The 25370-nt window shown below is 53.6% G+C and overlaps 2 protein-coding genes across 2 annotated transcripts; one reads left to right on the top strand and one right to left on the bottom strand.

The window, feature by feature from the left end:
- Window positions 1–4721: 4721 nt before the first annotated feature.
- Window positions 4722–5641, top strand: LOC125510507 (glutaconyl-CoA decarboxylase subunit gamma-like). Its single transcript, XM_048675715.1, has one exon. The coding sequence runs from the start codon at window positions 4784–4786 to the stop codon at window positions 5393–5395; it is 612 nt and encodes a 203-aa protein (XP_048531672.1). The 5' UTR covers window positions 4722–4783; the 3' UTR covers window positions 5396–5641.
- A 912-nt stretch (window positions 5642–6553) lies between these two features.
- Window positions 6554–10345, bottom strand: LOC125510506 (GTPase LSG1-2-like). The gene is made up of 7 exons (XM_048675714.1): window positions 9996–10345; window positions 9810–9899; window positions 9632–9718; window positions 8887–8980; window positions 8421–8477; window positions 7923–8002; window positions 6554–7832 (listed from the first exon to the last, which is right to left on the bottom strand). Exons 1-7 carry the CDS (start codon window positions 10274–10276, stop codon window positions 6701–6703), a joined length of 1821 nt encoding a protein of 606 aa, XP_048531671.1. The 5' UTR covers window positions 10277–10345; the 3' UTR covers window positions 6554–6700.
- Between the last annotated feature and the right edge of the window lie 15025 nt (window positions 10346–25370).

Here is a 25370-nt window from a genome sequence, read left to right as displayed (position 1 = left end):
TATCATAAAAATACCAAAAATATTATCTTATCATATCTCACTCTCGTAAGTGGCCGTGAAGGGATTGACAACCCATTTATCTTGTTGGTTGCGAGGTTCTTATTTGTTTGTGTAGGTGCGTGGGACTTGAGCGTGATCTCCTACTGGATTGATACCTTGGTTCTCAAAAACTGAGGGAAATACTTACGCTACTTTACTGCATCACCCTTTTCTCTTCAAGGGAAAACCAACGCAGTGCTCAAGAGGTAGCAAGATCATGAACATGACGAGGAGTCTCGAAATGATCAAGAGGTAAATATTGATATATTGAAAGGTTATACAGACACCGAAATGGTTTCGAAGAGGTTCAGGGATTTTTCGGAGTACCGGGAGGTTATGAGAACCCCCCAAAAAAGTTAATGGGCCTCATGGGCCATAGTGGAGAGAGGGAGGAAGGCTACAAGGGATGGGGGTGCGACCCCCCCCCCTTTCCTTCTCCCTCTCCACCCTTTCCTCTTTCCCCCTCTCCGTTGAAAGGAAGGGGGGCGAATCCTACTAGGAGTGGAGTCCTAGTAGGACTCTCCCCCCCTTGGCGCGCCTCCTTCTGGCTGGCCACCTCCCCTCTCTCCTTTATAAACGGGGGGCGGGGGGCACCCCAAAGGCACACCAATTGTTCTCTTAGCCGTGTGTGGTGCCCCCTCCACAGTTTACTCCTCCGGTCATAGCGTCGTAGTGCTTAGGCGAAGCCCTGCGCGGATCACATCACCATCACCATCACCATGCCGTCATGCTGATGGAACTCTCCCTCAACCCTCTGCTGGATCAAGAGTTCGAGGGACGTCATCAAGTTGAACGTGTGCTGAACACAGAGGTTCCGTACGTTCGGTACTTGGATCGGTTGAATCGTGAAGGCGTTTGACTACATCAACCGTGTTAACCTAATGCTTCCGCTTTCGGTCTACGAGGGTACGTGGACACACTCCCCCCCTCGTTGCTATGCATCTCCTAGATATATCTTGCGTGATCGTAGGATTTTTTGAAATTGCATGCTACGTTCCCCAACAGAATGTACACCACATGCACACGTTTTAGACGCCGCCATCATCATCGAACTGCCGACCCATCTTCAGAAGAGAGATCTGCATCATCCTTGCCAGTCCGTCCATCCATCGACGCCACCACGGCGCCCAACGGCGCCACCGCCCGGCACTTGTCCGTCCAGACGCGAAGAATCTGGAAGATCTGTCGTGCGTAGCACCTGCCGACCAGGCATGACACAACGTAGCACCTGTCGGCCAGGCATGACTTGACATCTCCACCGAAAGCTCCGTGCAAGACGAAGCCGCTCCATGCAAGACGAAGCCTCTGTCTTCCAGCTCTGGTCCATAAACGATGCTCCCAAGAGAGAAAACGACACTACAATACCACCATCGTCCAATCTAGAAGACCAGATCTTAGGATTTTCCCCGGAGCAGCACAAGTGGGTCGACAATAGTTACACGACGATGCCTTCATCAAGGTAATTGCGCAGAACGCCACCATCGGCTTGTTTTCACCGGCAACTATGTCTTCCCGACTCGCAGCCGGAACTAGATGACGGATCTCAAGATCTGACCATCTAGCCTCAGGCCGACCACCTCCGTCCCCATCACCAGCGACAGCCAGGCTTAGTCGGCGCACGTCTCTTGGGACGACAAGGTGAAGGAGAGGGGGAGGGGGCGTTGGGGTTGGCCCCGTGATCACTCTGGAGGGAGCGATACGAGCGAGCCCTGGGAGCGCTCACGTGTGTGTACTTAGTGGGGAGCAAAAAGAAACGTAGGTGCTGCGCTGATACGGCGCTCTCGAAGTCTCGATGGGAGACGGTTCGACTTGACACCGTACGACCGACGTTGTTTGGAAGATGATTGCCATCCGCGTGGCCACAGGCTATTGCTCCGCTGCACCCCTTGGTGGGCCCTCACGCCATCCACTGCTGAAGTGGACTTGGTCGACGCTCTTGTTATTTCAGTCCTCACCTCACTAATGAGTGACCGAGCACTTAAATAAATCTGTAATGAACTTAGCAAAAGCTGCTCTTTGCCCGTACTGCACTTGTTAATTAGGAACAGCCTGGACGGAGAAACAGTCCCATGGAAAGCCTGGCACCTTTACGATATGCAATACAACTACTTGGCCACTGATGAGTAGGCCGCTTTTCACAGGGACGTCATACAGCCCGTCGAGCTCGAGCAGCAGCCAGCTGAGAATCTCTCGACGTGCACTGTGCACCAGCCATCTCTCCGTATCGCTACAGTACCTAATTTCACCTGTTGCCACCGTTGATGTACTGCTACGTGTCTCTTCCTGCCCTCGAACACCCCACGCCTTTGCCAAAACAAGGAAAAACAGCGCACAACTCCACACTGCAAACGAGACACAACTCCAAGCAGCACGGAGACATCCGGAAATTGACCTTGGAACCTTCCCAGACACACGTGTCCCCATGCTGGCTCCGCACTTTCCCGGTGGATCTTTCAGGCTAAAAATCTGTGGCGCCGCACATACTACTCCTTGCTCGCCGTCGGTCGTTGTTTACAGCTACCGGCCTCTGCCTGCCGGTGGAAAAGTCAGGTCAGCCGGCGAGCTGCCACCGGCCGTAGCCCTATCACAATCAGCCGCCGCTATCGGAGAATAACCCCTACTCCTCCTCAAGTTCCTAAAATACGAGCCGACCAGTCCTCCGTCTGCTACTCACTCCATTTTTGTTTACTACTTCGCATATTAGTTTTAACTGAAGTCAAATTTTATAGTGTTTGATCAAGTTTACAGAAAACAATATAATCGTTTACAGTAACAAATTTATATGATGTGAAAATATATGCAATGATGAATCAATGATATATATTTGGTGATTTATATGTTTATATGTTTTTCTACAAACTTGTTGAAAGTATAGAAAGTTTGACTTTGGACAAGCCTAATATGCGAAGTAAATAAAAACGAAGGGAGTACATCCTCGGTTTCAAAGTATTTGAAGTTCTAGGTTTGTCGCAAGTTTTTTTTTTTTTGAAAACGAGGATAGACCCCCGCCCTTTGCATCTGGTACACACAGGTTTGTCACAAGTGAACTTCACACACACACACACAAACACACAAAGCTATTTTTCTTATAAGTTGACCAAATTTTTAAAAAAGTTTCAATTAGAACAAACATATAACTTCAACTGTTTCGAAACGGATGGATTACTTCCCACTTCGACTCTTCCATTGATGTCATAATCTCCCCCTTTGTGTACCGAAACAAGGCATCAACACCTGACTCCTCCTTCTAAGAAGATCATCAGACTATGTCTGTCACGGCGCATGGTATATAATTGTTGTTTGGGTAAAAGCAACAGCCGTGGAAAGCACAATGTAATTTCCATTTAGGGAGAGAGCGTTATTTAGATCATAAAATAGCATTACTACAATGTTGATGAGACCAAACTGTTTTAGTGCAGAAAACACTAGACATGGATCCATGAAGAGAGACCACTCGAACAATATGGTACATACATGCGATGGTGGTAAAAGAAATCCTCATACATTTTTGTCCTTTCGGTGTCCCTTCTCAATACTGCTGAAGATATCTCCCGACGACCATGGACAACTGCGTTTGGTGTCGTCGGGGCAAAAAAAAAAACTTAGCCCAGTCTCAACGAATGACTAACTCTACCATACCTTAGATGTCCACATAGCACCACAATGTTCAAGGCATGCATTTGAGGTGACTCACATGTTGGTGGATGAGGCGAGACCAGTTCCTTCCATCACCACTCGCGCCTCTTCTACGTCATGGTCAGCCGTCTTCCTGTTGTGCCACTAGATGTCTTGTATCCCGTGGTCATATTGCAACTGATACAAAGCCACATCTGATCTACCCTCTAGATAAAGTGATGACATGTTTCTACTTTGGTGTCGATAACATAAACCCTGACTATAACCCTCAATTTGAACCCTTAATTGTAATTGTGGCTGGAGTGGCGACATCAACACTTAGTTGTAGCATTACCACAAACAAAAAAAACACACCCAGGGAAGTATAGAACGCAGTCGACATGAACCACCCAACCACATAAAAAAATACAAGAGCTAAACCACCCAAGGAAGTATAGATAAAGCGAGTTTTTTTTTATTTCTGGTGTTATGAAAAAAAGACACATTGCAGGTTTATATATTGGACCCTGTTAAGTGCCACATGTGTGGCATGAGCACATGGCAACTCCAAACATTTTTCATGACAAGTTTAGTGACACGAGGATGGCAACTTTCTTTTCGAATGACAAGTTTCAGTTTTTTTGGATTTACTTTTTTCTTTTAGGATGGCAACTTTAGTTGTAAAAAATAGGCAGGGCGAGATTGTTTCATGCCACACATGTGTCACCTATCATTTGAGTAGTATATTTTTTGTTATTTCGGATGTTCATTGTACTGCCATGATAAACAATGAATAGATCAGAAAAAATCCCCTATAAAAAAGATAGGAATTTTTTTCTGAAAATTAAAAATGGAATAGAAAAAAAAAGTCGTCCGTCTTGGCCACGGACGGGGATGTAGTCCTGTCGTCAACGCCGGCAAGCGCGATGCCGGAAGAGGAGAACTAGTCCACCACGCACAAAAGTACATTGAAACGCCGGTACACCCGGGCCGGGCTGTTCCTCTACCCGTGCTCGCGAAGCCCATTAGTTTAGGCCCGCCTCGAATAGGGTTTAAGCTTCCCCGGTCCCGCAGCTTCCACGAATCCCCCGTCCGATTCAACAGGCAAAACCCCCCTCACGCTCACGCGATGGGAGTCGCCGCCTCCGCCGCCGCTCCTCCCCCGGAGGCCGCCGCGCCCGCCGGTCCACCGGCCAAAGAAGATATCGAGCATGGCTCCGCCGCGTCCGCGGCAGATGCGCCCCCGGAGGCCACCGCGCCCGCCGATTCACCGGCAAAGGAAGAGGCCCAGTCCGCCGCCGCCGCCGCCTCTCCCGGCGGCGAGGCGGGCGCGGCGGGGGAGACGGTGGTCCTGGACGCCTCGGCGGAAGGCGGCGAGGAGGAGGAGGAAGGGGAGTGCGGATTTTGCCTGTTCATGAAGGGCGGCGGGTGCAAGGAGGAGTTCGTGGGGTGGGAGAAGTGCGTGGAGCAGGCGGAGGCGGAAGGCGGCGACGTCGTCGAGCGCTGCCACGACGCCACCGCCGCGCTGCGCAGGTGCATGGACAAGTTCCCGGACTACTACGAGCCCATCCTCCGCGCCGAGCGCGCCATGGCCGAGGATCTCGAGGCCTTCAAGGCCAGCGAAGCCTCCGAGCCCTCCCCTGCCTCGCCGCCGCCCCCGGCGGCGGAGGAGGAACAGGGCGACAATAAGAAGCAGGCGGAGCCGGTGGTGGTGAAGGAGAAGGAGGATCTTGCGGCCTGATCCCGCCGCCTAGGCGTGGGATCTTGTGATTTTTTGGTGAGATTTGAGGCATCCTAGATGTGAATTATTTTGTTTTACCTGGGGCGTGATCTGCAAGATGGGAGAGGGTGGCCTCTCCAAGAAAAATTCGATTCTTTTGGTGGGAATTATACACTGTTCACGAGCTCTAGCTCGTGAACTAATATGGAGAAGTGATCTTGTGCTGTAATAATAATCCAATGCATCGATACTGATTTGACACGATTAGCTCTCGTGCTGATCTTATTCTTCAAATTTGTAACGCTGATCATGCGTAGCGAACAATTGACAGGAAGTTCGTCCAGTAATCAGTTTGTCAATCAGTAACTGAGTGAGCACTAATCTCCGTTGTTAGATGCTGGTTTTGTTCATGGTGCTGGAGAGATTTGCCACTCTTACTTGGCTGGGTTTTTTTTTGACCCGTTATTTGGCTGGGTTTTTTTTGACCCGTTATTTGGCTGGTTTTGGACATTTGTCAGCTAATTTTGAGCAATATAATGTAAGATTATAGGGGTTGCCATTTAGTGTCTGAATCAGCGGTGCTGAGGCTGTCCATACCGTGTTCTGTTCGGTATATGTTAGTTCCAGCCGGCCTCATTTTGCCTTGCAACAGCAAGAATTTCCTGACATAGTTATAAACATGGGATTCTCAAAGAATGATTTGCTTGGTTATAATTCGCTATTTCATCTACACTGCTGGTGTTACCCTGTGCTATTTCATCTTTGGCTACTTTTGCAAATTTACAGTTGAATTTGAGAATTGCTGCCTGTTTAAAGTACATTTGAATTGAAAGTTTCTGCTGCATTTCTGTATTCTTGGGGACAGATTGTAAGGTTCATTCAGTAGTGGAATAAAGATGTCTTGGCAGTTCAATTTAAACTGCAAAAACGTTTTATTATTTAGAAACAGGGGTACCAGTTCTGCTTACTTGTTGTGACCTGTTTTGTTCGTCGACATGTTGGACGCAGTCCCGTTACAGCCGTCACTTTGCCTTGCACGCAAGGATTTCTTCCTCCGATGCAAATTGCTCACATTGCTGAAAATAAAATAATCAATCCTGGCTTTTATACCAGCCAGTGAACTGCTAAAAAACCCGACACAGAGCATATTACTGCAACACAGAAAGTGGCAAACGCAAGTTGAAACAAAATAGAGAAATGTTTTTGGAATGATAGGTTTAGTTTCGGCAACATTTTCCATCCAAACATCATGGATACTTGTAATGTGAGGGAGGGTTACAGAAAGGGGTTCGGGCGCGGCACACAAGCCATCAAAAAACTGAAGCACTAACCTACGACGCTAGTGTTACTGGCAGCAAGATTAACGGCGGGTTTCTGGAACACCCGTATAACCCCCGACCCATCAGCACCATCGTTTCCAACCCTCCATGATCGATCCTTCTTCCTCTGGGGTTTCCGGTGGTGCTTGTGGGATGCTTCTTTCTTCTTCTTCTTTGTGGAACCCTTGGTCATTTGGCCATGCATGTCAAAAGATGCAAGGTCGTTTAGGGCATGACTGATGTTAGGTTCAGCTCGATTGATTTCCTCATCATCTTCATCAGAAGCACCGTCGTCTGATTGATCAGCTGCTGCAGTGCTTGAGCCTTCTAGGTCACTGTTGTCCTCTCCATCAGTTTCATCATCTATCTCACCAGGAGGAAGCTCAAAGTGTGGAATCTTTCCATCAATGTAATCCTTCAGTATCTGCCGAGCAGCCCTGGTCTCATCAGGCAGCCCAGCATGGCTGACATGCCCCCGAGATGTGCAGTATGCCATCAACAACTCAGCAGCGGTTGGTGGTCGAGATGCTTCCTCATATGCCTTGGGCTTTGGCAGGGTGATTTTGTAAACCTGTTCCAGGATGTTTCTCGGCACACGATTTGCCACCACTTGAATTGCTCCCCTGTGCTTTGTCATCCTATCAATTGGCAAGACACCACATGCCACCATCTCATGCCTCGAGCTTGAAAAAGAAGGGAAGACCAGACCAGGACAATCACACAGCATGAGCTCTTCCGAGATTATCAGTGTCTGGAAATGCTTGGTCTTGCCAGGCGTAGATGTTACACCAGTCTTCTTCTCACCAACCAGAGCATTGATGGTTGAACTCTTCCCAACATTTGGATAACCAACAAATCCAACAACCACACGCTTGGGTTGCACCAAGGCAGATTCAGAACTAGATTCAGGTTCCTCTCCAACAGCGGATGTTGCCTTTTGGCTCACAATATACTCCGCTTCGCCCTGCAACCTCACCAGGAGCTCTTCCCGGCCATATATCTTTGTATCAAGATCTGTATCTGATTCTTCCATGGTTTGGCTGCTCAATTTTTTCCCTTCTAACACTGCGGTAGCAGCTTTAGCAGACCAGAATAGATAGAGAATATCATGTTCCTTAAAGTAATCTGCCCATTTCCGCCTGCATTTTTTCCAATTGAGAAAATGTCATGCATCACAGCAGACACCAAAGATAACTGGAAATCAAATGCACCTCCAGAGAGCTACTAACCTGACACTCAGTGGTAAAAGATCAGCCTTGTTTACAAGAAGCAGTGTTCTCTTGTGCTCGTCAATTTCCTGTGCATATTCCTTAATACGTAGGAAAAGATATATATCAGAAGAAAGCAGAAAACTGCAGAAATCCACAATACAATAAAACAAACAGTTCTATAATACAGGGGAAACCTCACAGCTAGTCTCAAATACCACACCTACCTTTCAAACACCTCACATATCAGAAGGCAGTAAAGAATGAAGCATTGATTATGATGTGAATCCTAAAACTGCAGTTTTAGGTTTAAAGAAGAACCAACATTTCAGGGAGAACTGGATTTCAATGCTTCGACAAGATCAGAGAACAAATAATGCAACAACCAGCAGTAGCAACAAGTCAAACTCAAGGTACCGGTCATCTAACACCAATGGGAATTTATCAATAATATAATATAGACAACCATGTAAGTTAAACACAATAGGAAAAAAAATACCGAGTCTAAATTCTAAGTACCTCAAGATCAGGGCAACGGTAGAACAAAGGATTTCGAGAATCGACGACCATCACGAGCTTCAAAAAAGAAGGAAACCAGTCAGTGCTTTCACATAATTTCCTGGAACGTTAGCTCATTCTAGGGAAAAGAAGAAGGGCTGATCACAGTCACAAAGGCTCCAATACTACCAAGACAATAAGGTACAATAGTTCAACTTAATAACAGATAAGAACACATAATGTATGCATCACATTAATTCGAATGGGTACATATTAAAACTAGATACAAGGTTGCCAATGATGAGTAGGTGTGCACATGCATTCATGCCCAGGAAAACGACAAGATGCTGAAAAAGATGGAACATTGTACTGGACCTACTGGTAATGTCCAACTGATTGAAAAGTGAGATAAATGGCAAATGAATTCATAGTTAATGTTCATATAAACCTTAGTTGTACCATAGGCTTCTCAAATAGATATACTAACCAAATCGCTGCGTTCAAGTACTCTCCACAGTTGTCTCCAGATATCAAGATTCTTCTCAAAAGGCGTAAGGACAAGTTCTTCATTCTCTTGCAATCTGCAGAACACCTCTTTTATAATGGACTTGTGTACAACAAACAACATACTAACAAACTTAGAATTCACTTAGATGGACTAGATGCTCAGACGTTCTAAAGAGTACTCAGTAACATGTAAACTGCTTCCACTCAAGCTAAAGAAACCAATTAAAAACTTGTCTTTGCTCATATACTGTTCGATTCAAATACTTAAACTAGTACTTTACTTGTAGCACTTTGCATCTTTTCAATGCCCAGAAAGAACGAACCAGCTTCAGAATTTATCACGAAGATTCCAAAGATACCCAAGTTTATGGTTATAGTTGCAGAAAACCTGAGGGTTTATTGCTACAGCACATGAGATGGGTTTTACATTGACGCACCCACATAATTTGAGAAACAAACAACACCGTAGCCAATTACTCCTGAAGTATTTTGTAGACAAGTAGTGTTGTTCAAATTGTCAAAGTGCCAAGGCGGGGAGTTACTTAAGTGGGTTTACCAAAATGATATGAATACAAATCCGGAGATTTCCGACAACTAAGGCCATAGACCTGATGTTTCATGAAATATACTCGATAACATTACTCCAAGGAGGCCCAGCGTGCAAAGGAATAATGTAATTTTTGAACAACGGCACTTCTAGAAACAAAGCAGAGAAGTGCACCAACCTCGCGAGGCTCCTCCGCCACTCCAGGAAAGCCCGCTTCTCGTTGGTGTCGAGCTCCTCGGTTGTCATCTGGGCAGTCCACGGGGGCCTGAAAACATTCCAATTCCGTTCAGCCATGCACGGCTTGTCCCACTAAAGACGACCAAAGAAAAAAGAAAACGACGGTGCCGAGCACTCACCGGCGGGGCACCCTGAGGCTGTCGGCGTGCAGGGCCTCCTGCTCCTCCCGCAGAAGCCGCCTCTCCTCCTCCGTGTCCCCCGTCCCATCCCTGAAACGCAAAATAAACGCAGGCCCCGTGTCAGAGGCAATTCGTCGAACACCTGCGGGCTTCAAAACAGAACCCCCCAGAGGACGGGGCGCTTACAGGTCGATGAGGCCGGAACCGAGCGCGGCGGTCAGGGCGGCGGCGCCCTCCGCGTCGTCGCCGTGGAGGAGCTCCTCCTCGGCGGCCCGCTGGAGGACGGCGTCGATGTCGCTGACCTCGATGACGGACTCGAGCGGCAGCGCCTGCTGCGCGCGGCGGGAGATCACGAGCTGCTGGCCCCTCGCCTTGGCGGCCAAGGCCTGCTTGTTGCGCTGCCGGACAAGCGCTCGCCCCAGCCCCTCGCCGCGGTCTTTCTTCCCGCCGCCGCCACCGCCTGCCATCTCTACCAGGGAAGGTCACGAGAGAGAGGAAGGCAGAAGGGAAAGAGAGTACGTTGCTGTTGCGCTTCGGCGGCGCGAGGGGGGTTGGAGTCGAGCCTAGCGTCCGAGCCGGTGAGCTTCGCAGGCCGTGCTGGAAAACGGCCCAGCTTCTTTTTACTTTTCTTTGTTTGGAAACGGAAATGGCCCAACTCAAAACTTGGTCCGCTCCAATATTTTTAAACACGTTTGCTAAAAAAAGATATTTTAAAACAATAATCTACTTCAATAATGTTGAAATCAGTAACTAGAGGGTACCCCTTGCAAAGATCACTCTCATGTTTTCTCGTGGTGACAAGTGACGCATTGCATGTGCGACGCATGTCGCAACCGGGGAGTTTTGTACTTCTTTCATACACTCATTGTATCAAAACGTTTTATCTCTTGAACCATGCGTCCAGAATCATGAACCGTTTTCACCATTATATTTCTCGCCTTGATACTTTAAAACTAGAATTCATGTTAATAGGCTTGGAAAACTTTTTTCTAAAAGAAGGACAAAAAACAAAAAACCGGAAACAAAAAATGGAACCCCCAAAGCACAATAAACTAAAAGCGTAACTATGATTTTCACTTTTTGGGGAAGCACATCTGTGTTTTTTCAGTCTTGGGGAGAAGCACACATGCCTTTTTTTTCATTTTTTCGGGAAGCACAAATGTGTTTCACACGGAATAACATATCCGCCTTTCACTTTTCGGGAAGCATAATTGTGCTTCACCGTGAAACATAATTGTGCTTTTCACTTTCGGGGGAGCATAATTGTGCTTTGCTGTGAAGTACAACTATATCTTTTCACATGATATGCTTCACACGAGGAAAATAAAACAAACAAATAAATTTCAAGAAAAACTAGGAAATACCAAAAAAAAAAAACAACACGTGCAAAAAAAAGTTATTGCAGTGCGAACAACGTGCGACACATGGTGGCGGTTGGGCGCACCACGCGTCTACCCTTGGCATGCCTGCTAGGCGGCCCATCTAGTCGGTACCCCCATTAGTCCCCAATAATGTGCACATTATTTTTTTGAGCTTGAAATGGGTTATTCATGGGAGCAAATACTTAACGGGTGCCCAATGCATGGGAGCATTGTCATATTATACATCTCAGTACCACCAGTGTCATGAACCAAGTTGTGGTTGGATGATTAGGAGGACAGTGGTATCCTTAACCCACCAGGGTTCAATTCCTATACTTACACTGGTGCTCCTATTTTCCTGAATTTATTTATTTGTACAACGTTCATAGGGATGAGCGAATCTGCGTACGTCAAAGCACATTTGCTCCCTTGATGATTTTGGTAATTCATGTCAACGTACATATTGTTGGAGTAATGTTTTGCTCAAGTATATTCCAGGAATTTTTTTAACTTAGACAAGTAAGTAGATGGGGATGTGGACCCCTCAAAGCCACGAAGGACATATGTTGGCAAAACTCCAAGACCCTCTATTTTTGTTAAGTGATCTAAGATCACATTGAGTCTATAGAAAATTCAATACTATTAAAAGAGGATGAGGTTTTGATCATGGACTTTTTTGCTCAAGTGCTTAGAGGTATTACTCCAAAAGCCTCAGCCACACCCTCATATTCTTCTCTATCCAAAACTCTAAAGTCAAACTCAATCCCACTGATACACATCTACCTAGGCTCACCGAGATACACTTGATAGAGCCACTGCCTAAAACCTAGCAACTCGGTCTCACCGAGATGACATTCGGTTCCACCGAAGTGCACGTGCCAACCTTCTATTGCCTATTGATTTCTTCTCGGAATTTCTGAGTGGTTTCAATCGGTCTCACCGAAGTGTAGAAAGTGCTTAGGTCATCACCCATTGGTCTCACCAAAAAGCCTAAAGTTCAAACCTTTTGCAGTAGTCGGTCTCTGTCGGGGGTTTGGTGCGACATATGCCAAAGGATGGCTTATCATGGTGGGGGCGAGTAGAACGTCGCCGGTGCCTGGAAACGGGATGAGGCGAAGACATGCACGCCGGCGAATCTTACGCAGCTTCAGGGCTCTCCGAGGAGATAATACCCCTACTGCTGCTCTGCGGGGTCTCCGCATGATCACTATGGCAAAGCGTTTACACGGTTGCTCCTTGAGCTATTTCTAGGAGGTAGGAGAGGGCAAGGCTAGCTCTCTTCCTTCTATATGATCTGGTCTAGAGCTAATGGGTTCCAACCCTTTGCATGGGTGCCCTGGGGGGTTTATATAGGCCTACCCCCCAGGGGTACAATGGTAATCCGGCTAGACGCGGGCCCAGCCGTCAGCGCCTCTGGACTCCGTCTTCTCTGCCGACCGCTGGGGCCCTCCGGTTGGCGGGCCCCGCTGACTGGCCTGGTACGGAGCCGACAGGCCGCGTCCACCGCGGGCGGGTCTTACCGGTTGTTGATTACTGTAGCCGTGCTTCTGATGACGCGAGCTTGATCATGGGGTCGTGGCAACAGCCCCGCCGCCTGGCGGGCGATCACTATTGCCACTCTCCATCACATCTTGATTAATGGTGCGTGGGCCCCGGGGGAGGGCTCGGCCGACTCCCCCAAGCCGACTTCTGACGGGTCCGACTGGTGGTCCTCTTGCCGTCTCTTGGGGTCTCACCGACTGGTGGGCCCCGCTGCCTCTGAGCCGTACAGACAAGCCGTCGTGGGTGCAGGATTTGGTCCCGCGGTGCTGATGTCAGGGCCGGCACGGCAATAGTGCCACGCCGCACGGAGATCTTCCGGGGTACGGCATGTTGTGGCCATGCCCGCCCTTGGTAAGGGGCGGGAGTGGGCTTCACTGTAGCCACTCCCCTGCCCCGTCCCCCTTGATGAGGTCACGGGGTTTGTTGGAATCGCAGGCCGACTCCCCAAAGCCGGCTTCTCCGGAAGTCTCCAGTCAGGAGTCGTCTTACCCTGCGGTCGTCCCTGGGACTCGGCCGCGAGTGGTCAGTCAGCCGTCTTGTCGTGGACTTCTTGAAGGCGGCTCTCCGTCCTGGGGTCTTGAGGGGCGCAGCCTGCCCCGATGTCTTTAAAGGTTTTGGGCCTCGGGTTGGCCTACCCGTGGCCCATTACTCCGACAGTAGTCTCCGAAGCTGGTCAGGCGCCGCGGATGATCGGCCGAGAAGCCTCAGCAGTTTCTCTTTTCGGGTGCTCAACACATGGTCTTTGATTGACTTCTGCCGGGCCGACTAGAAGGAGTCGGACTTGCTCAATTCGGACTCACTCAATTTCGACTCGCACAATATTTCGAACGTCGCGGCGGGATCCAAGTAGCGTGCTGGCTAAGCCTCCAGGCCGCCGCCCGTTCTAGGCCTGTCATGCGATGACACGTGGCTGGGCCGTCCTGCCAGCCTACGCGAGCGACGGGACAGGCCCATAGGCGGGGCCCGCCACTACCGCGCCTCGACGCCCGAGCGGATCCGCTGCGGCCCCGGCGGATGGTTGGGATTCCCGTGGAGTTATTGCGCGCAGTAACTTTATCGTGGAACGTGGGGGTCGTGGGGCCGTGGGCGCAGTAAATCCCCATGTCCGCCCCCTCGGTTTCGCAGCCCACAGGGCTATAAGTAGGGGGAAGAGGGGGGCACGCGCGCCCCTCCTTCCCACCACTCCTCGCTTTCTTTCTTCTCACTGCTGCTCGCTCTCCTCCTCCTCCTTCTTCTTCGCTCCGCCGCTCCCAAGCTCCGGCGAACGCCGTGGAGATCAGCTCGCGATGAGTTCTTCCTCCGCCGCCGTGCTTCCCCTGGTGCGCTCCGGCACTTGGGACGGTTCCGAAGTTCACGACGACCACATCGAGTTCCTTCGCCGGACTCGTCGGCTTCCCGGCGAGGATCACGTGCGGGTGCGGCTTGCGCCGAAGGGGGAGATTCCCCCCGCGCCGCAGGAGGGCGAGCGGGTCATCTTCCGCTCGCACTATTTGCACGGGTTGGGGCTGCCGGCGAGCAGTTTCTTCCGATCTTTCCTGGAGTTCTACGGCCTCCAGCCGCACCACCTCACCCCCAACACAGTGGTGCTGCTGTCCGCCTTCGTGGCCTTGTGCGAAGGCTTCCTCGGAGTCCTCCCCACCCTCGAGCTCTGGGGGGAGTTCTTCTTCTCCAAGCTCGGCACCCAAGCCGCGGGCGTGCCAGCTCAGTGCGGCGCTTTCTTCGCCGTGTGAAGGTCGGGGGCCGACAATTCCGTCCCCTCCATCTCGCTGATAAAGTTGATGAAGATGTGGCAGAGATCCTACTTTTACGTCAGGAGCGTCTCCGCGAGGGGGGACTGGGTCAACCTGCCGGCTGGGTGACTGCCCAACTGGTCATACCGGGCCAAGTCGCTGACGCCTGCGGGAGCCGGCGCCATCGCGCGACTCCGAGTGCTGACGCAGTCGGAGGGTTTGACTGGTCCAGACCTGCTGGCCGCCTTCATGGCGCGCCGAGTTCTCCCACTCCAAGGCCGCCCCCACATGATATGCCAGATGAGCGGACACCGCGACCCGAGTCGGATGTGCACCAAGGACATGCCTCATGAAGAGGTGGCCTTCATGGTGAACTACCTCTTGGATAGCAAGCTCCTGGAGGATTGGCGGTTCGGCAAGGAGCCGTACTCCCGTGCCAACCCCCGCCCATGGTGAGTTGCCTGTCTTTTCTTTCTTTGGATTGTCTTCTCTCTCGCCGAGTTTGTTTTGACCAGTCGGCTTTGGTCAGAATCCCCTCCTCCACCCGCCAGCCGGCACCTCGGGGCCAGCCCGCGAGTTCCTCGCCGACCGGGCGAAGAGCGATGTCGACGACCCCGATCTGGGGGCAGTGGCTCTGGAGGACGACGCCGAGGGAGAAGGAGGAGCAGCAGGCGACTTCAGGCCTTCGGCCACTTTCGCCGACCGGCCTGACGACGACGCCGAGGGGGAAGTCGCCCCCCGCCATCGGCCAGGAGCCAGCCAGCCTGGCGCGGGCTCTTCTGCCGCGCCGGGTGCTCCAGGCGGCGGGAAGAAGCGCAGGGCCGTGCCGACCTTGTTCGGCAGTCGGCCGAAGAAACCCAAGGGTTCGGCTGCGGCGACTCGGGGGACGAGGCGGCCGCGAAGGCCATCTGCTTCCGTAAGGAAGTGAAGAAGCCACCATTGGTCTCCGCGTGAGTATTCTGTCTCAATGCTTTATTCTTTCTTTGTGGCTTTGTCTGAGTCTTTGCTTGCTCCCCTTGCTTCAGGGCTCCCCTCACTCTTGAGAGGGTCACCGCCGCCTCCGTCATGGGGTCAGCGGAGACGCCCGCCACCACTCGGCGGATTGACCCCGCTGCTGACCTCTGGGAGGCGACGGAGCGGAATGCGCAGGAGAAGCGCAACGAAGAAGAGGCCGTTCGCCTGGAGAAGGCGGAGGCCTCTTCCAAGAAAAAACTGGCGGAGGCCGAAGCCACCACCGTGACGAAGCGGCAGGCTGAGGAAGCCGCACGCCGCCAATCGGTGGTGTTCGTCACCCCGTTGAACTCTGCGCCGCCGCCTCCGGAGTTCACGGGGCAGACTGGGGAAGCCGGCGGTGAGAACCCCATCGTGGAGAGGGAAGGCGGCGACCCCTCTACGCCGGACATGATTGTTCCGCCGCCGCCTCCGCCACCGTCTGCGAGTGCGCAAGGGGAGCAGCCAGCGGACCATCCGGTGCCGCCGACCGAAGACGAGGCCGTGGTGAGGCTGCTCCTCCAAGTCGGCTCGCCAACGCGCCGCCGTCTGGAGAAGGCGACTTCGGCACCCCGCCCCCTGGAAGCCGGCACCGCCAGCTCGGCGATCCCAGGCGCCAAAGCGACAAGCGCCGCGCCCATTGGGTGGGTGCGAGGAGGCGGCACAGGGCCGCTGAACCAGGCGCTCCTGGACGTCCAGGCGAAGCTTCACGCTGAGGGCGACGCTCTCCAGAGTTGCACCAAGGCGTTCCTGGCGTCGCGGGCAGCCGACCGGGTATGTTTTTTCCTTTGGTCTTTGTTTTCTTGTTCCTCTCTGTGGGGCGCGCTAGCGCACCCACTGGGTGTAGTCCCCGAGTTTCGGGCTGGCTGCTGAGCAGGCGGCCCGGAACTCCAATTGATGAACTCTGGGTATTAACTTTTTGTCTGAAACGTTTGACGCAGGATTACCACAACCTCCGCGTCACTGCCTTCAACCGTAACGTTGAAGAGCTGGGCAAGCGGACTGCCGATTTGTCGGAGAGCTGGAGTAAGTCCTTTTCCTTCTTTGCGGGGGCGCGCTGGCGCACCCGCGGGCTGTAGTCCCCGAGATTCAGGCCGACTGCTGAGCAGTCGGGCCGGATCTCCCCGGCGACCTTCTTTACCTGATGACTTAACGCCTTCTTTCTTCCTTCTTTTCAGGAGCCAACGCTGCTCTTCAACAGCAGCTGAGCGATGCCAACTCCGCTTTGCGCGCCAAAGAGGAGGAGTGCGGCAAGCTCGCCACAGAGCGCGACCTGCTGGCCACTCAATTGGCAAAGCAGAAGGAGCTACTTGTGAAGACGCAGAGGGAGGTGGAGGAGACGGAAACCGCCCTCCTGGCCGAGTTTGCGAGCGAGCGCTCCTCCTGGTCCGACAAGGAGGCGATGCTGGCCTCTGGCTTCCATGAGATTGAATACATCATTGATGGTGAGTTTCTTTACTTTCTTTCTTTGAGCTGCCGATTTAAGTCGTGCCGACTTCTGGTTTTTGACTTGCTTCTTTGTTTCTTCCTGTCTTTGCAGACTTCTTTCTTGGGCACTCGCAGGCCGCCATCCAAGCCATCGAGGCTGACCGAGAAGGTTGGAGGGCCCAGAGATTGCCGCCGACGCCCCCCAAACTCTTGACGAGCACATCCTAAGCATCGAGGCTCGCCTTCGGCCGGCTCACCGGATGCTGCGCCGGCTTCAGCGTGTTGGTGCCCAGGCGATTGCCGCCCTGTGGCCGGACATGCAGGATCCGCGCACCCCCATCCTGACGGCCGACTGGCTAGAGGTCGCGGCTGGTCATCTTGAGGCCTGGAAGGGCTCTTCGGCCCGAGCTGGAGCGCGTCGGGCCTTGGAGTTCGTCAAGGCATGGTATCTGGGGCTGGATCTAGACCGGCTGGCCACACTTCGGTCGGAGGCCCAGCAGGAGCTGGCAGCTGCGGAAGACGCCCTCGTCAAGCGTGCTACGGCGATCGCCAAGTACACCGACACCAGCATCTTCGTCCCCGAGCGGTCTGAAGACGGCGAGGAGGTACCGCCGGAGTGGTTTGGGATGAACCCAGACTACAGCGAGGACTCGGCGGAGGTGATTGGCTCCAGCGTCGAGGAAGAAGGCGAGGCGGAGGACGGAGGCGAGACGGAGGCACCAGAGGACGGAGCAGACGGCCAGCCTCAGCTCGACCGCGCCTCCAGCAACGAGCCGCGTGCAACCGACCTGACTGCCACCGGAGGCAATCAAGCCGAGACTAGCCAGCCGGCCGCCCCGATGCCTGATGCTGCCGCCTCCTCCGACCCTCCGAATCCGTCTGCTGCTTCCTAAGCTGCCGCTTTATTTTATCTGCTTCAGTAGTCTTTAAAGAACTTGTTAATTTGCACAATTCCACCCATGGGGTGTATTTTGAACTTCTGCTCGAAGATTCGGCCAAGGGCCTATGTTATGTAAATATATTTATCCGAGTTCCATCTTTTCTTGCTCATTGCTCTTTTGGCTTTTTTCCTTTGCTGCTTTCTCTTAGTTGCCTGCCTTGCCAATCGGACAGCCGCTCTGCGGACTGCCGCTGGATCAAATGCTTGGCTACTTTGGGAAGGCAAGTACTTAGCCGTTTTAAGAGTTTTTTGAGCAAGTTGAATAGAAGACAGTAATCCGACTATTCGAGAGTCGGTTTGCGAGAAAGGCTGGAAGCCGTCTTGAGCTATGTTTTATGCTTTGAGTCCTTAGCCATTTTTCATGCGAATGCCCATTCTACCTTACTTCTGCCCACCATTCAGTCGCTCTGTGAGCTGCGGCTTCTGACAGGAGACGGTTTAGGCGTTTACACACTACTTGTCCGACTGCAGGAAGCATTTCATAGTGCAAGCCGGCAAGTCCCCGGGCCGACTTGTCGAGCCCGGTGCCAAGAGACATGACAAAGAGTAACATACTTGTAGGCATAATCTTTATCATACAGACAAAAGAGGGCAGTCCCCGAGTTCGTCTCGGGGGGCCCGAAGTCTTGGTACTTTAATACAAAAGGTAGCGTGGTACATACTGCATCAACTGTAAAATCTTCGGAGGAGATTTGCATTCCATGGCCGCTCTGTCTCCTTGCCGGAGTCGTCCCTCTTGCATTCTCGGGGCTTCTGAGTGTCAATCAGGTAGTAGGAGTCGTTGCCCAGTACTTTGCCGATGATGAAAGGGCCTTCCCAAGGCGCCGACAGCTTGTGCTGGCCGGCTGTTCGCTGGATCAGCCGGAGCACAAGGTCGCCTTCTTGGAAAGATCTTGGCCTGACCTTCCTGTTGTGGTATCGGCGCAGGCTCTGATGGTAGATGCTGGACCGGCTGAGTGCCAACAGCCGGCCCTCTTCCAGCACATCGACGCCGTCTTGTCGTGCTTCTTCTGCTTCCTCCTCGGTGTACATGATGACTCGTGGGGAGTCGAACTCTATGTTCGTTGGGATGACGGCTTCGGCACCATACACAAGGAAGAAAGGCGTGAAGCCGGTTGACTTGTTTGGAGTTGTGCACAGACTCCAGAGGACGGCTGGTAGCTCATCGAGCCAGTAGCCAGCCGAGCACTCCAGAGGCTCGATCAGCCGGGGCTTGATGCCGGACAGGATGAGGCCGTTTGCTCGCTCCACCTGGCCGTTTGACTGTGGATGGGCGACGGACGCTAGGTCCAGTCGGATGCCCTGTGTTGCGCAGAAACGGGCCAAGGTGCCTTTGGCGAAATTTGTGCCGTTGTCGGTGATGATGTTGTGTGGTATGTTGTACCGAATTGTGATGTCGGCGATGAAAGTCACGACAGTTGGACCATTCAGCTTCTTGATTGGCTTCGCTTCTATCCACTTGGTGAACTTGTCCACTGCGACAAGTAAGTGAGTTAAGCCACCTCGTGCTGTCTTGAATGGTCCCACCATGTCTAGACCCCGAATTGCGAAAGGCCAGGCAATGGGGATGGTCTTGAGTGCAGAAGCTGGCTGGTGCGGCTTGGAGCTGAACTTCTGGCACCCTTTGCATTTTTGGACCAACTCCTTGGCCTCTTCCAAGGCAGTTGGCTAGAAGAAACCGTGTCAAAAGGCTTTGGCGACGAGTGCTCTTGAAGCCGCATGGTGGCCGCACTCGCCTTGATGGATGTCTTTGAGAATCGCTTGGCCTTGCTCTGGCTCTACGCAGCGCTGGTAGACACCAGTGACGTTGCGCCTGACCAGCTCTCTGTTGACTATGGTGTAGGCTGCCGCCCGACTTTGTACTTGCCGAGCTGAGGTCTCATCAGTTGGCAGTTCTTTGTTCACCAGGAATTTGAGGATGGGCTGGGCCCATGAGGGTGCTGCTATTTCTTTGACTGCCAGAACTGCGACTTGGACGAGGGCGGTTGGGCTGGGAGGCAGTGGGTTGGAGTCAACAACCGCTTTCTAGGTTAATGAAGTCCCCAGGCCGACTGGCGCGGCCCTTGGGCCAAGTTCTGGAGTCTTCGAGTCCGCCGCCGCGGTCCCCGGGCCGGGTTCGACTGTGGCGGCTTTGGAGTCATCCGCCAAAATCCCCGTACCGACTGCCGGAGCTCTAGAGTCGGATCCGACATCTTCGGGAGGAGCCGGCACAAAAATGGAGTCTGATTCTGGTGAAGGCTTGACGGACGGCTTAAGGAGGCGTTGAAGGGCGACGCCAGATGGTATTGCTTGGCGGGTAGAGCCGATTCGTGCCAAGGCATCTGCTTGGTCGTTGTCGTTTCTTGGCACATGGAGGAACTCGCACCCTTCAAAATACCCGCTGAGCTGCTGCACGAGGAAACGGTAACTCGCCATGTTTGCGTCTTTCGCGTCCCAGTCGCCAGATGATTGCTGGACCACTAAGTCCGAGTCGCCATAACACAAGATCCGGCGGATGCCAAGTTCTTTGGCAAGCCGGAGCCCGTGAATGAGCGCCTCGTACTCGGCGACATTGTTGGAGGCGGCGAAATGGATTTGTAATGCGTATTTGAGCTTGTCGCCTTTAGGAGAGGTGAGGACGACGCCGGCTCCCAAGCCGGTGCGCATCTTGGAGCCATCGAAATGCATCCGCCAATGGGTGGATTCAGGAGCTGGAGGTAGGTACTGGGTCTCGGCCCAGTCGACGAGGAAGTCGGCCAGTGCTTGTGACTTGATAGCGGTGCGGGGCTGGTAGTGGATGATGTAAGGAGCCAGCTCTATGGCCCACTTGGCCACTCAGCCAGAAGCATCTCGGCTACCAATGATCTCGGCAAGTGGGGACGTGCAGACCACCGTGATTGGATGCTCTTGAAAGTAAGGCTTCAATTTCTTGGTAGTAAAGTGTACACCATAGCACATCTTCTGGTAGTGGGGGTAGTTCTGCTTGGAGGTCGATAGTACTTCGCTCAGGTAATATACCGGTCTCTGGATAGGTAGTGCCTTGCCTTCCTCCTTGCGTTCCACTACAATGACCGTGCTGACCACCCGGCTAGTGGCGGCGATGTACAGGAGCATAGGTTCCTTTGGAGTCGGAGCCGCCAGGACGGGTGGAGTAGTCAGCATCTTCTTCAACTGGAGAAAAGCTTCGTCCGCCTTATGGTTCCACTCGAAAAAAGTGGTCTTCTTCATGAGTTGGTATAAGGGGAGAGCTTTCTCGCCCAGCCGACTGATGAATCGGCTGATGGATGCCAAGCAGCCAATGAACTTTTGCACATCCAACAGTCAGCTGGGTACCTCCATTCTCTCAATGGCCTTGATCTTTACTGGGTTGCATTCTATGCCGCGTTCAGAGACCAGGAAGCCAAGGAGCTGGTCGGCTGGCACTCCGAAGACACACTTCTCAGGGTTGAGCTTGATCTGGAATCGGCGTAGGTTCTCAAAGGTCTCCTTGAGATCTTCCAGCAGCGTTCCACGCTTTTCCGTCTTCACCACCACGTCGTCTACATAGATGTGGGCGTTCCTGCCGAGCTGCTTGAGGAGGCACTTCTGCATGCAACGCTGAAAGGTGGCACCGGTGTTCCTTAAGCCGAACGTCATGGTGAGGTAGCAGAAGGCTCCAAACGGCGTGATGAAGGCGGTCTTTAGTCTGTCAGCCGGGTTCAGCTTGATCTGGTGATATCCTGAGTATGCATCCAAAAAACTCAACAGCTCGCATCCGGCTGTGGAGTCTATCACCTGATCGATTCTTGGTAGAGCAAATGGGTCCTTGGGGCAGGCCTTGTTGAGGCTCGTGTAGTCAATACACATTCGTCACTGCTTGTTCTTCTTCAGTACCAGGACCGGATTTGCTAGCCATTCTGGAAAGAACACTTCCATAATGAAGCCGGCTGCTAGGAGTCGGGCTATCTCTTCTCCGACAACTCTTCTCTTCTCTTCTGATAGGTGGCGCAGGGGCTGCCTGACCGGCTTTGCATCAGTCGGACATGTAACTTGTGCTCGGCGAATTCCGTCGATACACCTGGCATGTCTTTGGGGGACCATGTGAAGATGTCCCGATTCTCACGGAGGAAATCGACGAGCTCGCCTTCCTATTTGCTGTCGAGGTTTTGCCCCTACGACGGCTTACCTCTCTGGGTGCTCCGGATCCAAGGGTATCTTCTTTGTCTCTTTGGCCGGCTTGAACGAACCCTCAGCCTCCAACTCTTTTGGGTTGGGCGATACCTCAGGCTGCTTGCCGGCCATCGCCACAACTCGCTCAAGGAGCCGCTTCTCGGCCGCGATTACCAGGGACTCGGCCAGCCGACTGCTCTCAGCCGCGCAATCAGACGACTTCCGGTAGTCGCCAGCCACAGTCAGAATTCCCCTGGAACTGGGCATCTTCATCTTGAGGTAGGCGTAGTGGGGGATCGCCATGAACTTGGCCAAGGCGGGTCGGCCAAGTAGCGCATGGTATGGGCTCTCAAGGTCCACCACCTCAAACCAAACAGACTCTCTGCGGAAGTGATCTTTGTCTCCAAAGAGGACGTCCATCAGGATCTTGCCGATTGGTGAGCAGGAAAGCCCAGGAACAATGCCGTGGAACACAGTTCGGCTGTTCTGAAGCTGTCTTTGCTTGATTCCTAACTTCTCCATGGTGTCCTTGTACAGGATATTGATGCTGCTGCCTCCGTCTATCAGAACTCGCGAGAAACGCGTGGCTCGTATGTTCGTAGCAAAGGTGGCTTCCAGGACCAAGGCATAGGAGCCCGGACTCGGCATCACTTCTGGGTGGTCAGCCCTGCTCCAGCTGATGGGCTTCTCAGACCAGTGCATGAACTCTGGCGTCTCCGACGCTACTGCATTCACCTCTTGTCGCTGCAGCCGCCTGCTGCGTCGATCATCAGCCACACTGGTGAACACCACGTAGGCTCCGTGCTCTTCAGGGTATTTGTCTTGTACCGCGCCGACTGGCCTGACAGCTGGCTGCTGGGGCGGCGGCGGAGGCGGCTGCCCAGCAAGCGGGGGAGGCAGGAGGCCGTCTCCCTTGGCGATCCTGGTGAGCCAGTGGCACTTCCGGGTGGTGTGATTCGACGGCTTCGCGCCTCTATGGAACTTGCAAGGTCCATCCAAGGCCTGCTCATAGGAGAAGGCCGGCAACCAGTTTGGCTTGCCGCCTTTCTGTCGCTTGGGCGGGGGCTGCTCATCTGGTTGTTGGGCTTCAACGGTCGTGACCTGCCGGCTACTGGAAGCCGGCTGCGGGGCCTTGCGCTTGTGGTCGCCCTGCTGTTGTTGCCGGCTGGCGTCTGCCGCCGGAGTTCTTGGAGCTTGAGGAGCCACTTTGCTAGTTGTGCTGATTTGAACCTCCGCCTTCATGGAGGAGACGGCCGTGGCGTACTTGTCCTCTATGATCAGCAGCTCGTCGAGGGTTTCTGGCTCATCGCAGAGGAGCTTGTGCTTGAGGAGGGTGCCTTCTCTACACCCAGTTGTGAAGTACTCGATGGCCTGCATCTCGTGCACGCCCTCACAGGAGTTCCGAAGCTCGGCCCAACGTGTGAGGTAATCGCGAGTCGACTCATCAGGGCCTTGCACGCACAAGGAGAGCTGACGAGGCTTGGGAGGACACTTGTACGTGCTGGTGAAGTTGCGGACGAATGCTTCGGTGAAGTCGACCCAGCTGTTGATGATGCGGGGCTTTAGGCTGTTCAGCCATGTCCGGGCCGTGCCCTGGAGCATGAGCGGAACGTACTTTACGGTGACACGCTTGTTTCCGTTTGCTATGCTAACAGCCGTGGAGTAGTCGACTAGCCAGTCTTCCGGCTTCACGGAGCCGGTATACTTGGGCATGTCTCTTGGGAGCGTGAACCCACTGGGAAAGGGCTCGTCCCGAATGCGGGGCCCGAAACAAGGCGGACCCAGCTCGTCTTCTTATTCCAGCGCTAAGGATCGGTGAAGTCAGTCGATCCGGTGGCTGGCGTCATTCTCTCCAACTCCCTCTCGGCGGCCAAGGCGGTCGCCGAGAGTCGGATGGTCAACAGGCGGCGGGGAGACTCGCCTCTCCTTGCGGGGAGGGGGAGGCGGACAGTCGTCCCGTCGTTCCACTGCTCTCGGGCGTCCGTCTCGGTCGCGCTCTATGGTAATGCGAGTCCGACTGTGGCTGACAACCGGCTCCTTGTCCCTTCTTCCTCGGGCGCCGCCAGTCGGCGTCCGAGACGTCGCGCGTTGATCTCGGTGAAGGTCGTCGTTTGGCCGCTGCAGCGCCTCCGTGCGGCAGCCGGCCTTGTTCTGCGCGGCGGCCGCGTCGAGGAGCCGCTGGACTCGCTCCATCATGAGGCGGCGCTCTTCGCCCTCGAAATTGTCTAGCTCATCCGCCGCTGCCTGGGCGGCTCGGATGTTCTCCGCTGGTGTAGCGTACACAGGGCGGCTTGCCCCAAACAGGTTGGCGATGGCTACGCTGCGCTGCTAGACCGCGCCAAGGCGGCTGGGCCCCGCCGGGGCCGGCGAGCCGCCGACGGCGCGATCCATCTCCCGCTGGTAGGCTTTTGACAAGCGTCTCATGCTGGCCAGCTTCTTCGCGCCTTCAACGAGCTGAAGGCGGCGCGCCTCCAACGTCTCTGCGTCAGCGTCTTTCGGAATGGGTGCAGTTAGGTCTTGCAGCACCACGCCGAGTGAGTCGTGCGCTCCTCCGCCGGGGAGCTCGTCATGACTGATGACGAGCACCTCGGTGACGGTGCTTCCATTGCTCTCCGCGCGAGGGAGAGGTTCATCGTAGACCACCACGTTGGTGGGGAACGCGTCGAGCGACACGGTGTCAGAGTCGACCAGCATCGGGTCGGTGGAGCCCACAGACTCCAAGTCTACGGCAGGCTCGCCGGAAACGTGGAGTTGATCGAGGAGGCCCGCGAGGAGGCTCTCGGGGCCGCCCGTGCATGCGTTGGATGCAGTTTCGTCGGAGAGGCGGACCTCGCCGACAAGTTCGGCCAGGCAGCTGGCTACGCAGGCAATCTCAACGCCGCTTAGCACGTCGGCGCAAACTCCGTCTAGCGTGCCTGGCTGGCTGCGCTCGCCAGGGAGAAAAAGGGTTCCCGTCCAGAACAGGCCTCCGGACGGCGGTGCACCAGGCCCCACGGTGGGCACCAAATGTCGGGGGTTTGGTGCGACATATGCCAAAGGATGGCTTATCATGGTGGGGGCGAGTAGAACGTCGCCGGTGCGTGGAAACGGGATGAGGCGAAGACATGCACGCCGGCGAATCTTACGTAGCTTCAGGGCTCTCCGAGGAAATAATACCCCTACTGCTGCTCTGCGGGGTCTCCGCATGATCACTATGGCAAAGCGTTTACACGGTTGCTCCTTGAGCTGTTTCTAGGAGGTAGGAGAGGGCAAGGCTAGCTCTCTCCCTTCTATATGATCTGGTCTAGAGCTAATGGGTTCCAACCCTTTGCATGGGTGCCCTAGGGGGTTTATATAGGCCTACCCCCCAGGGGTACAATGGTAATCCGGCTGGACGCGGGCCCAGCCGTCAGCGCCTCTGGCCTCTGTCTTCTCTGCCGACCACTGGGGCCCGCCGGCTGGC

The sequence above is a fragment of the Triticum urartu genome, chromosome 5 (genome assembly GCF_003073215.2).
Source record: "Triticum urartu cultivar G1812 chromosome 5, Tu2.1, whole genome shotgun sequence".
NCBI lineage: Eukaryota > Viridiplantae > Streptophyta > Magnoliopsida > Poales > Poaceae > Triticum > Triticum urartu.
The sequence above is the reverse complement of the archived record's forward strand: the minus strand, read 5'-3'. Positions and strand labels throughout refer to the sequence as shown.

Bases quoted from the DNA above. Each gene is read 5' to 3' on its own strand.
- LOC125510507 (XM_048675715.1), top strand. From the start codon at position 4,784: ATGGGAGTCGCCGCCTCCGCCGCCGCTCCTCCCCCGGAGGCCGCCGCG.
- LOC125510506 (XM_048675714.1), bottom strand. From the start codon at position 10,276: ATGGCAGGCGGTGGCGGCGGCGGGAAGAAAGACCGCGGCGAGGGGCTG. The intron at 8,478-8,886 runs GTTAGTATATCT...TCTTTTTTGAAG, and splicing joins TACTTGAACGCAGCGATTTG to CTCGTGATGGTCGTCGATTC. The intron at 7,833-7,922 runs GTTAGTAGCTCT...GAAAAAATGCAG, and splicing joins CTTTTACCACTGAGTGTCAG to GCGGAAATGGGCAGATTACT.